General features: G+C 32.0%; 1 protein-coding gene across 1 annotated transcript in view; it reads right to left on the reverse strand.

Annotated features, from left to right (window-relative positions):
• LOC144255853 (cohesin subunit SA-1-like) overlaps positions 1 to 13,242 on the reverse strand; it is a 98,379-nt gene that overhangs the window by 28,798 nt on the left and 56,339 nt on the right. The window contains exon 6 of the mRNA XM_077800872.1: positions 599 to 750. Coding sequence (XP_077656998.1) covers positions 599 to 750 — 152 coding nt within the window. The remainder of the gene's footprint in view (positions 1 to 598; positions 751 to 13,242) is intronic.

Below are 13,242 nucleotides of genomic sequence, written 5' to 3' on the forward strand. Positions count from 1 at the left end.
AAACAACAAATGAACAACAACAAACAAAATCTGGACCAACCTAATTTACAGTAATACCTTATATATCAGCAGGCTTTGGCTTTCTCCTAGAAACACAACTTTTCTGGCCTACAGTTATGACTTAAGTATTTACTGTGCTTTCTGAGTCCATACCCTGACAACCTTTCTGAGCTGCCTAAGGTTCAGACAGCCTTCTTTTGAAAATTGATTTGTCTATGATCTTTGTCTACCTCAGAAGGCACTTAGCCAATCAGCAATGAACAATCCAGTTTTATCTGAGAACTCTGAGATCAAACAAATTAAAAATAAATTTTAAAAATAGTAGAGGATAGGAAGGGCAGCAGAATACAACATACACTAGTATGGCAGTATGTAAAAAAGTGGATGTGTAACCGATGTGAATCTGCAATATGTATACGGGGTAAAAATGGGAGTTCATAATGTGCTTGAATCAAATGTATGAAATATGATATGTCAAGAGCTTTGTAATGTTTTGAACAACTAATAATAATAATAAATATAAACCTTTCCGCAGAGAACAAAGAAAAATTACTTATATTTACTACATATTCCATCAGTTACAATGAAATTTACTTACCTCTTTACATTTCTGAAGTAGTAATTCCAACCTTTCATTGGCTCTTTTCCCAATCATTTTATTTCTCTCAGCTTCATACTGTCTCTGTGTATTATCCTGATGAATACTGAGGTTTAAGGCAACATTCACCAGAGCAGTCATGAGCTTCATGGCTATGAAATATAAGAAATATTATAATATTCACCTACAAAACATACTTTCATCCAAAAGTTTACAAATTTATAAAGCAAATGAATAAAAGATAAAAGTATGATTTGTTTTATAACTCAGGGAAATTTAAACTTTTCAAAATGGTAATTTTATAGAAATAAACTCATTTTTTTTAGTCTTGAACATAATTTTCTCTTCCTTAAGAAAAAAATCTGTTGGGCTTGTTAACATTGCCTAGTTAAAAAGAGCTTCATCCTAATTATCAGCCAGAAATATTTAAGCAGCATCTTAAACAATCTCTTCCCTCTACTTCCAAATACAAACACCTTAGCGTTGGCATATTAATCAAGCTTATCTCTCTCTTCTGACCACCAGATCTGTGTGTACAAATGTTTCCTTAATGCCTTTATGTACATACATCAAGGTCCCTTAAATATTTACAATTTATGATCCTTATATCACCAAAGATGGTCTTCTCCCTCTTTTTCTCACTTCAGTGAGCTGCACAATTTTCAACTCCAAAAAAAAAAAAAAACACTGATCATATTGAACTCTTTAAAAAATGCATTCTGTGAATTTCCAATTAAGATACTCTCTTCAGTCACAGTGTTAATGTACTCTTAAATGTTCACCTGGTATTTGTAAATCCTATTAAATATTTTCAAACTTCTGTTTGTAAATCATCTGTTCAACAAGTATGAACATGAATCTCAAATTTTTATTTGTCTATTCATTCATACTTGTCTTCACTGTTGAGACAGAGTATGGGAAATACTGGTAAAGAAATAAGACAGTCTGTGTTGGTAAATAATTTCCCTTTTTGTTCCTTTTAGGTAATTCATCCACAAATATAAATGTTCACTAATAAAAAATGAGCTGTCCAGTGCTTTAAAACTGATTCACATATCTGCTAACATATCAATTTAACTAAAAATGAGCATACATTTCTTTTAAAATTCTATTTCCTTTTAATTACATATATAACATACATAATGCTGGATTGATGTCTATTTACTTATCTATTAATCTATTACTGATCTATCTGCATACTCCCAATGTTCTTCTTAAACTGTATATTTTGGCCAGTTTCATGTCAACACTGTTTGTTGCTGCCCTAAAACCAAAATATAAAACAAAAATCCTGAAAACAAACACATTTAAGTTAATGACAATTTAGATATGCATCTAATACTTCTTTTCCTGAGATATGATATTGCAAATAATACACTGAGAAACATTCTTGTGTTTCAAAATACAAGCTAGTGTTTTGCAGGTTTATTTATACATTGTCAACAGTAGAATATGTGACTATACAAATAAAGGTAAAAAAAGTCTTTTTTAATTAATCTGTATTAGAAAGGAAAATAGCTCAAAGACAGAAGGATCTGGGACAAACTATCTGAGTGAGGCATTCTGAGCACACAAAGTGATAACCAACAGGGGTTCAGTATAAACTTCTGGATCTCTAAAGCAAAATGAACTGAAGATCAAGGATTTGGAAAGTATTAAAACTAACACATAAACTCTGCCTGGAATTACCAGTGGAAATGAGGCACAGATTTTCTTGAGTTTAGTCATTTTTGCTTTCAGCTATGTATCTTTTTATGAATCCTGATACTAAACTCTGTTACGAAATGACTCTCCTCTCAGCTCAGATATATAAACAAGAAAATAATCAACTTACGACAATAAACAAAAAATGCAAAATGAGCAAACATTTTCAGGAAAGTGCCATATATAATTTACTCTTTGGGTTAAAATATTTCTAAATCTGTAAATTTAAGACTTCACCAAAAGTTTTACTTTTCTTATCAACACATAAACAAATAGATCGAGAATAGTCTTCTACTTTTATGAGATAGATACAACTTGACAATTATGTTTTCTTTAGTCCCCTGAAAACAACTGATTAATGCATAGAGTATTTATTAAATTTTACTAGTATTACCAAAAAATTTTTTTCATAAAGTAGTAACCCAACGGGATTTAGCCTTCATATTATGACAGAGGGTTTGAAGTGCCTTCTTCTTCTCTACCAAGGAGAGTAATATTTCATTTAGTTTTTACATTTTTAACTGTGGGTTATAGAATGATGAACATGATCTAGTACTGTGCTGAGAGTATGGTCAGCAAACAGCTGCTTACCAAAAAAGGTTTATTATAAGGATACTGTAAGTACAAATTTGAAAGTGCTTAGAAATTTTGATAGCAATCTGACAGTATGTTGTAGCTAATAAAATGACACTAATAAATACATATTTCATTTTTCCTAAATTCTATTTGATTGCATTTTACAAAAGTACTAGTTTGTGACAGATTGGTAAACAATAACTCTTTTTTTACTCCACATAGTTCACAAAGCACTTATTTAGTGCTTCCTCACTCACATATCAAGCCAATATATACTAAACATTGGTTGATGTGTTAGAGACACAAAAATGAACAAACAAAGCATCTGACTCTACTTGAGAGTAAAAGTGGAGAAAAAAAAACCAAATAGGAGAAGAGTGAAGGAGAGCTGAAAATCTTTTGCTTAAAATGCTAAATAATAATTTAAAAGTAAAGTGATGATGGCTTAGATTAAGGTGGCAGCAAGAGGTAGAAAAAAAAATGGTTACATATAATGTATATTTTAACACTGTAGGTGAACAAATTTTAAAAATTATAATGAAGGAAATTTAAAAATTATAATAAAGGAAATTAGAGAAATAGAAGCAACAAAGGTACCTAAAAAGTGCCCCCACCCCGGCTAATTATGTATTTAAGTGGCAATGTCCAGTAGGTAAAAGGTTTGGAAGTTGCTATCAAAGACATTGGTATTTAGAGCTATAAAACTGGATGGCACAAATATTTGATGAAAAATTACTGGCCAAAGGAAAAAATATCAGGTATGATATGTTTGTTGTAAAGAAAATCCTGCGCTGGGGCTGGGGTTGTGGCTCAGTGTTAGAGCAGTTGCTTAACAAAAGTAATCTAATCAATAAACCATAAGTGATCTATAGACACTTGTCAAATACAAGTGAACAGTAAATATATGAAAAAATGCTCAGTACTGTTAGTCAACAAGCAAATATAAGATAAAACTGCACTGCAATTACATCTCCCCGATCTCCCAGTCCTTGGGTCAGAATGGACATGATAAATAAAGTAACAAATGTTGGTGAGAATGTAAAGAGAATCCTTAGATACTGTTGGTAGGCATGTATGTACAGTCATGGAAAACAGTAATGATATTCCTCAAAAAAATGAAAAGCAGAATTAGCATATGATCCAGCTATAATACTCCTTTGTACATACCTGAAGAAAATAAAATCAGCCTACAGATGATAGCATATATACCCATGGTTATTGTGGCAATATTCATAATAGCCAAGATGTTGAGTCAGCCTAGGTATGGTCTATATACACAATGGAGATTCATTCAGTCAAAAAAGAATGAAATTATATTATTTGCAGGAAAATGTATGAAAGTGGAGAACAATCATGTTAAGCAAAATAAGGCAGAACCAAATAAAAGTACAAGTACTCTTTTATATGAGAAAACTAATTTTTAAAAAAGTAGACCCTGAAGTAGAAAGGAGATATAGAGAAGGAGAATGAGACAAGGAGGAGGGAAAGAAACAGGAGAGCAAGACAAGGTAGTAGGGCTGGTGGATGATATGATCTAAGCATGATATACACATGTATGAAAACGTCATATTGAAACCCATTAATTGGCACAATTAATATACATTATTATTTTTCAAAAAAAGAATACATAAAGTAAGTAACTTCAAAAATATCTTACAAAAATTTTTAGAATCAAAGTCATGGCAAAAACATTCTGGAGCCATATGGAAATGAAGTTGAAGGATCTTGAACCCAAACTAATGAACTCTTTTTAGTTTTCAACTATTTGAATTTGCCTTTCCATGACTGCTTTTCAAAAATAGTACAAAAAGTTTTCATCAGTCACTTTTGTGAGTAAGCAGAAATCTTATTCTATAGCCAGTCTAAATCGGAAAAACAAATGGAATTCTTTAAATCAGTATAACAATTAATTAGTATTTCTGCATTAATCTAAAAATACATGTAATAATGTCAGATTTTTATCCTGAGATTGAGTATAATTTAGGTGTACGGCTTATGTAGTGTACCCCTAGAAATGAAAAAAAACACAGTTTATAAAATGTATTTGCTGCTAATTTTTATTAAGATACAGTGTAGTGGCACATGCCTAAAATCCAAGAAACTCAGAGGTTGAGGCAAGAAGATCTCAATTTGAGGCCAGCCACAGTAAATTATCCAGACCCTGCCTCAAAATAGAAAATGAAAGAGTTGGGAATGTTGCTTAGTGGAAAAGTGTTTCCAGGTTCATTCTTTAGTACCCCAGTCCCCAAAGAGATACATAGTGAACATTTTGTTGTTTTTCCATTCATTTCTCCCTGGACTTTGAAAAACAAGGCAGTAATTCACTTCAGAATCCCAAAACCTATATAAAAATATATCATTTTCTCAAGAGTTTTTACCTTTCAGAATTATTCAAATACACATTAATATATTTTAAACATTCTGACCATTGTTAATTTAATACCTTTGGTAGTCCACCTCCAAGATGATTTCCTAGCCAATAACCCCCACCTTTTGTTATTCAGGGCCTAATGTACTCCTATTAACAATGGGCTGAATTTAGTAAACCTTATCTAACAAATAGAATAAGGAGGCAGTGACTGTGTGTAACTTGGAAACCAGATCATAGAAGTAGCCTGGTATCACTCCTTTTGTTTTTTTACAGTTCTGGGGGAAGTCACAATATAAATATACTCAGGGCAGTATGCAGACGCAAATGACACGTAAATAAGTGTAGAGGGTCCTCCTATACTAGACAAGAATTAAGTAACAGCAGCCCTAGCCTAAAACTTTTTAAGAGAAATGGTAGGGCAGATTCCCCCTACCTAAGCTGCTCACAAATTCTGAAATCACAGAAACAGAGATAATAAAGGATTAGTTTTATGTTTTAAATTATTCCACATTTTATTTTACTTTATTTTTTTTGGTACTGAGGAATAACCAGGGTACTTTGTCAATGAGTTACATCCCCGCCCCTTTTTATTTTCAATTTTGACACAGAGTCTCACCAATCAATCCTTTTGCCCCAGCCTCTTGAGTCCTTGGGATTACATGTGTGTGCCACCACATCTGCCTCATTAATGCTATTTAAAAAGTATTGTGGTTGTCTGTTAAACAGAACAACTATTAGAGACTTCTCAGAAGTTTCAATATTAATTTCAGGAGAAATCCATATTTTAAAAGAATTATAAATTTTCTTTTAATACTAAAAGGTAAGGGGTTAGAGTAACGCCATAATAGCAAGGATATTTTCATGAATGGCTCAGGAATTATACTCCTAGGAATTTAGTCTTCAGAAATGCAAACACACTGATGAAAAGCAAAGACTTGTAAATGAAAAGGCACTGCAAATTTATACAAATTAAGTCTCTTCCATCACAGAAAATATATGTATAGAGATCCAATAGAAGAATTAAGTTATGGGGTACTACTACTAAGCAATAAAAAGAAATTAATGCCCAAAGTCATTAATCTACACACTTAAAATGTGTAAATTTTAATGTCTTGGTAAACTGTTTTTTTTTAATTCTAAGAAAAAGGACAGTGCTAATTTTATGATTTCAGTAATAACTATAAATGTCACTGTTAAGATAATTCAATTGTAAATAATGCTTAATTCTTATTTTCATGACTACTATGGCAGTCATCACATACAGTTTTAACTATATTTTGAATAAATTAGTTATATCTGTTCATAAAGGGAGGACTATCTTCCTCCATTAATTTGTGTAATAAAACAAGAAGGAACAAAATGGTAACTAGTACTGAAAGCACTATGAAAAGACAACCTCAAGCTTAACACCTTTGAAGGTGATTGATGACTCATATACAAATAAACATTACTAATAAAATAAAAACATAACTTTGAAAACAAACAAAAACTGAATACTGAATTTTTTGTTTAAGAGGAAAATCCTTGTGCTGCTACAATGACTATTCCAAAGATAAGTCTATTTACTTACTTTCAAACTATTCATTCTTTTCCAGCTGGATCCTGTGACTCTACTAAAACTGTTTCCTACCACCAGTCATCTCTTAGTTGATATACCAAATAGTCCTGCTTTCACAGTAGTACTCTTTTCTATTTAAAGCATTTGTTCATTATATTGATTTTTATAGCATCATACTCCTCCACTGTATTCTGTGAACATCTGTAAAAGAAATGTATGTCAGAGACCACCACTTATTAATCTTTTCATTCCTTCAGTTATTTGAAAAACAGCTAACATCTTTTACTCTTCCCTCTTAATATTAAGCTCTCTTTGAGAAGGTTCAAAAAAAAAAAAAGTGCTGTAATTCAGGACTAGTACTCAAAGAGCTAATCTCACTTGACTAAACATTTTTGGTCTCAAAGGTACACATTTTCTAATAGAAGTTTATCATAAGATTATGGATAAAGACAAAGATGTGAAATTATATACATTCAAAGAAATAAATATTTGAAAATAAGGAGTGGGAAACAGCATCATCTTCCATTCTCTTAAACACTAACAAGCTATCTATGAGAATGCTGAAAAAATAAATTACCAACATACATAATTTATATAAAAACATAAAAGGCTGTTTGAACAGGCAGTCTTGACAAGATAATATTTCCAATAAGATAGAGAATTGTGAAATTGCCATTTCTAACAAATAATCCCAGAATTAGAAGTAATAATAGAAAGCTACTATCAAATACTTAAGAATTTAAATTTTGTTAAACTGCTGTGTAAAAGCATAACTTGGTAAAACCTCTGTGGTATGCAATTTTAGAAATGTCTATCAAAATTTCAAAATTTACATACTCTTTGATCCTGAGATTATATTTATGGCAAAGCATCCATAAATGTGCAAAATAAAGAATGTAAAAGGTTATTCCTTGAGTATTATTTGTAATAGAAAAAAGGAATAAAAAACTCAAATGTCCATAAATATCGAATTAAATAAAAGAAGTAATAATAGAAAAAAATAATGATGGTGGTGGTAGCAGCAACTTGGGGCTTACTCACTCCTAAGAAGCACTTCATCTTAACACATTTAACCTTTACAACAATCCTATGAAGAATTACTATTATTTTTCCAGTTTTACAGATCATAAAACTCAGGCATGTAAAAGTTTAGTAACTTGCAAGAGTTATTTGTCAGTAGCTCATCTGTTGTCTCTGCGCAGACAGACTGGCTATAACTAACCACTATTCTTTATTGACTGTGAAACGCAATGGAATCCAAGGAGCTGTCAAAATACAATCAAGCTTGACTATTCTAGAAAGATCTGTAGGATACAAGTCACACACATTAAAGGAGAGATATTGATACATGTCTGTGCACCATTAAAAAATTTCTGAAAAGATACACAAGTATCTGCCAAAACTGGTTGCTGGAAACAACAAAGTGTAGTTGAGGCTCAGGAATGAAGGACGACATCCCACTGCATATCCTTTGCATTTTAAAAAAAATGAACTATGTGAACATATTACTCCAACAAATTAATGCATAAAGCCATTTCAAAGAAATGTTAAAAACAAATCTGACTATCAAACAGTTCTTAAACCTTGCCTAAGGGTGCTAGGTACAGTGGTGCATACCTATAACACCAGCTCAGAAGGCTGAAGCAGGAGGATCAAAAATTTGAAGTCAGTCTCAGCAACTTATCGAGCACCTAAGCAACTGAGAGAGATCTTGTCTCAAAAAATCAAAAGGCTAGGGATATTGCTTAGTGACAAAGCATCCTTGGATTCAATCCCCACTTTCAAAGGGGAAAAACAAAAACCTTGCATATGGGGCATTTGTGTAGTCACTATCAACATGCCCTCATTAGTGGGCAGGGGTAAGAATGTTTAAAACAAGTTTGCCAGAAATGCAGAATTGTGCATTTACTTACATGGTATCACAGGACACAAAAGATAAAATTGAAAGCAATATGAAAATAGGGCTGGAAAACATTGGCTTGCATAATTATCGATTATGGACTATTAAAAGAGACTGCAATTATGGGTATAGTAAACACAACATAGAGCAGAATCCTCAAGAGTGGTTTAGAATCTTTGGAATGACTCAAAGTAGGGTTTAATTCTTTGTTCCACCAGTTACTAAGATATATTACAATGGAAAAGTTTATTGATCTCCAGAATTTACAAATTTCTAATCTTTATTTTTATTTCATTTTTAATTTCTTGCTATTTATTCTAAACAAGAATCTCTGCACTCAGTCATGTGTTCTGTGTGTGGTGCTGGTGGTGGGGGATCCATCCCATGGCCTCTTGAATGAAAGGCTGGCAATCTACCACTAAGTTACATCCTCAACTTGACATTTTAAGTGGTGATGGTACCACTGCACAGCAGAGGTGCTACTGTAATTCCTAATGCCTAGAATAGTACTTAACATACAGGAGGAATTAAAAAAAATATCTGTTAAAGAAACAAGGATAAGACAATTAAATGAGATAATAAATATAAAGTATCTTACATTATGCCTACAGCACATAAGGTTTTCAGTTAGTATTAGGTTCCCCTCCTTTGGTCACTCATTTTTACCTTTGATCTTAGCCAAAAGGTCCAGAAACAAGAGGCTATTTATTTTTTGATAAATTATTCTGTCAATTTTGGAATCAAGCTAAAAGCTCTAGTTTCTACCTAGAGCTCTACTAGAAGCCAAATTTCTATATATGAACTTTCCCAGGTTAATACTGTTTGGAGAATGAGACCTAGTTCTTTCTCTCTTTTCCTATTTCTTCACACTTATTTATTTATAAATCCTGGAACAGGCAAAGTTATTTCCAACAGTTTTTCTACCATCCAGACCTATAGCTTCCAGAATAGAGATCAGGTCCAACAATAACTACCCTTGTCCAAACACTTATTGTCTATCACAGGGATAAGTTAAGTGAATGAAGAAGTAATTTTCAAGCCAAAAAGGAACCAGCAAAATGCACCCCCATGCCCCAACAAAAATGAACTACATGGCGCAGAAAACTGTCTTACCCTATCCTCCTTACTCAATTTTATTCTCCCTTTCCCCTATTCTGCAATGTTAGTCTGAAGTAGAAATAGGTACAGATAGAAGTAGAAGCTGCAGAACATAACTCAGCAGCAAAACTACTTGTTCAAAATATCAAAATATAACAACCTCTTAGGTTTATAGCTTTTATGATATAACAAATTTACCAAAACCTGGGTATGGTTGAAATATGCTAACACTGCCTAGCACAAAAAATATTCTGAATAGTAGATACATGTCAAATAACCATTCCATGGATGAATCAACTTTTTATTTTAAAGCTTTAAATACAGAATTTTCATAAGTGAAATCTAATGTAGTATGTTACCAAAGATAACCTAAGAATATGAGAAGACATCTCCTCTTTTTTCAGCCTCCTTTTTTGTTTCATTTTTACTTTACTTCATCTTGTAAAGAACACATTGTAAGTGAAAATAAGATACAGAAATATTGTAAATAAACATGGATGAATTGCCAGAGTAAATCTTGGTTAGGAAATGATAAGTGCCAAGACTACTAAAATTTAGGATTCACTAAAAGAAACAAATGCTTACAAAAAAATGCAGGACTTTAGTGATCTAGTAATTCAGTGTCTATATAAATCTTTCTTAAGATCTGAGAATGAGTACTGGGGGAATGTTAGAGAAAAGGAATACACTTTGACTATCTTCCAATGAGCATTTCAATTATAAATATCTTGAGATACATGTAATCTGTCTGGGTAGTACATGAAAAAATTGGGGGATTATCTCACAAATTATTATATAAAGAATATTTTTGAAAACTTGCAAATTCATTAGAATGCCTTAAAAACAGAGAGCGTTGTGATTATATCTACAGTGATAAGCCTGTCTCTAGATGGCAGCCTGCACTTTGTATCAATCCCTGGAAAACAAATAAATATATTCTCCCTTTGTAAAAGATAAGCAAAACATAAAACTAAACACTCAAAAAAGATAAATCACATATTAGCACATAGTATGTGTATACTAGTCTTTCAAGACAGATAGGGTCATTCCGTCCACACCAAGAACAGATAACTTTAGTAAATATAAGGATATCAAATTTTGGAATGTGGTTTACCCACACTAACATAGTTCATAGCCGAAACTAAACACTGTCCTAGATCTACTCCTTTCAAAGATACTCGAAGATTCACCAAACCTTCAACCTGTATTATTAAATATCCTCATCTTCAAAACTAATGCTATTCATATAGGACAAGAATCAGAAGAAATGATAGTGAGGAAAAGAAAATATTTTTAAAATGTCTGCTACCTCAGCTCTATTACTAATACTATTTTGATTAAAGACAGCAGGGCACATTGATTCCTAAGTACCTATTTTAGAGAAAGCTCCAAATTTGGGGACCTTTCTTAAAATTCTTAAAAGAATTTGACAATTCAGAAAGATAATAAATAGGCATAAAAGGAAAGTATTAACTCAAGAATTTTAGTTGTACAAAACTGACAGCAGAAATAAAATGGCCACAGCTTCTAGAGAAGGCTAATATCATTCATAACATGGTATGGAAACATAAAGTCAGGAAAACAAAAGGCTGAACTTTTCCTTCTAATAAATGAAATCATGAGTAAAATCATATGAGATAAATTGAGAGCCAAGTTTCATTTCTAAGCTGGAATAAAAAAGACACAGACAAAAAACTTGCCTATAATGCTACAGAGAATAAATTAATTAAAAAACAAATGTCTATTTATGAAGTATCCTGTTTATTAAATAATACTGTATATTTGACTTGTTACACAATTTAAGATGTAAATATTTGAAATTAAGATATTTTGATAGGGGCTGGGGATGTGGCTCAAGCGGTAGCGTGCTCGTGGCCCGGGTTCGATCCTCAGCACCACATACAAAAAAAACGAAGATGTTGTGTCCGCCGAGAACTAAGAAAAATAAATAAAAATGTTAAAATTCTCTCTCTCTGTCCCTCTCTCTCTCACTCTCTCTTAAAAAAAAAAAAAGATATTTTGATAGTGCCCCCCTCATCCCCAATTGCAAACAGATAACCGAGTACTATTCCTTCAACCTGTGCTCTTGTCAACAGGGCTGGAGTTGTAGCTCAGTGGGAGAGTGCTTGCCTAGCAGAAGTGAGGCACTGAGTTCGAACCTCAGCAACACATAAACAAATAAACAAACAAACATACATACATACATATATACATAAATGTATTGTGTTCATCTATATATTAAAAAAAATTAAAAAGTTATATGAACAGAGGTCCCAAATTACATCAAGTATACTTCTTAAAAGCTTCTCACACAATTTTTTTTAATGCGGCGCTAAAATTTTCTTAACTCATCTTTTACCTAGAATACCTTATTGTACTTTGTCCAACATTTATGTATGTGATTAATGAGAAAAACATTAACTGGATGCATTTGTTAATATTTTAGTCTCAGGGAATTTTCTTTCAACCACCAAATTTTCATAATATATTTTTTTAAAAATATACTTCCTATTTTATAATAGTTTTAAGTTGAAAGAAAAGTGACAGAGTACAGAGTTCTCATATACATCAATCACATCCAGGTGCCCTTTCTGCTATTATCTAACATCATTATGGTATATTTGTCACAAATAATGAGCCAATATTGATAAAGCTAATAACAACTAAAATTTATACTTTATTTGTATTTCCTTGGGTTTTACCTAATTTCAGTTTTTCTGTTCTAGGATCCCATCCAAAATATCACAAAAGGTGATACTTTTCAAGTCTACCTATACTGTATAAGCTCCTATACACTGTGATATTTTCTCAGACTTGAAAACATTTATTTTTATTAAAAAATCAAATTTTTAAGTGTGCAAAACAATAGGGTTAACCATAGGCATAAAGTTGTACACCAGATCCTTAAAATTTACTCATTTTGTATTCTTGAACGTTTATATGCATTGTTAAGCAACCAACTACCCATTTTCTCTTTATCTCTGTCCTTGATAATCATCATTCTGCTCTCTGCTTCTATGAGTTACATAACTCATATAACTGGAATTGTGCAATATTTGTCCTTCTATATTATTTCACTTGGCATAATGTCATCCACTGCCATTCATGCTGTTACATATTGCAGAATTTCCTTCTTTTTTAAGGCTTAGTATTATTCCATTGTTTACATTTACCCATTCATCCTTCAACGGACACGTGCTACTATATATACCCTAGTTATAGTGAATAATATTGCAATGAACCTGGGGATATAGATATCAAGGTACTGATTTCATTTTTAACTTTTAAAGTAATTTCTATTCTATTTTCCATTTTTACTCCCATCAATATGTAGAGTTCTAATATCTCCATATCCTTGCCAATACATGTCTTTTTTTTATTTTTATTTTTTATTTTTTGTGGAACTGGGGATGGAACCTAGAACTAAATTATACCCC

The sequence above is a fragment of the Urocitellus parryii genome, chromosome 7 (genome assembly GCF_045843805.1).
Source record: "Urocitellus parryii isolate mUroPar1 chromosome 7, mUroPar1.hap1, whole genome shotgun sequence".
Lineage (NCBI taxonomy): Eukaryota > Metazoa > Chordata > Mammalia > Rodentia > Sciuridae > Urocitellus > Urocitellus parryii.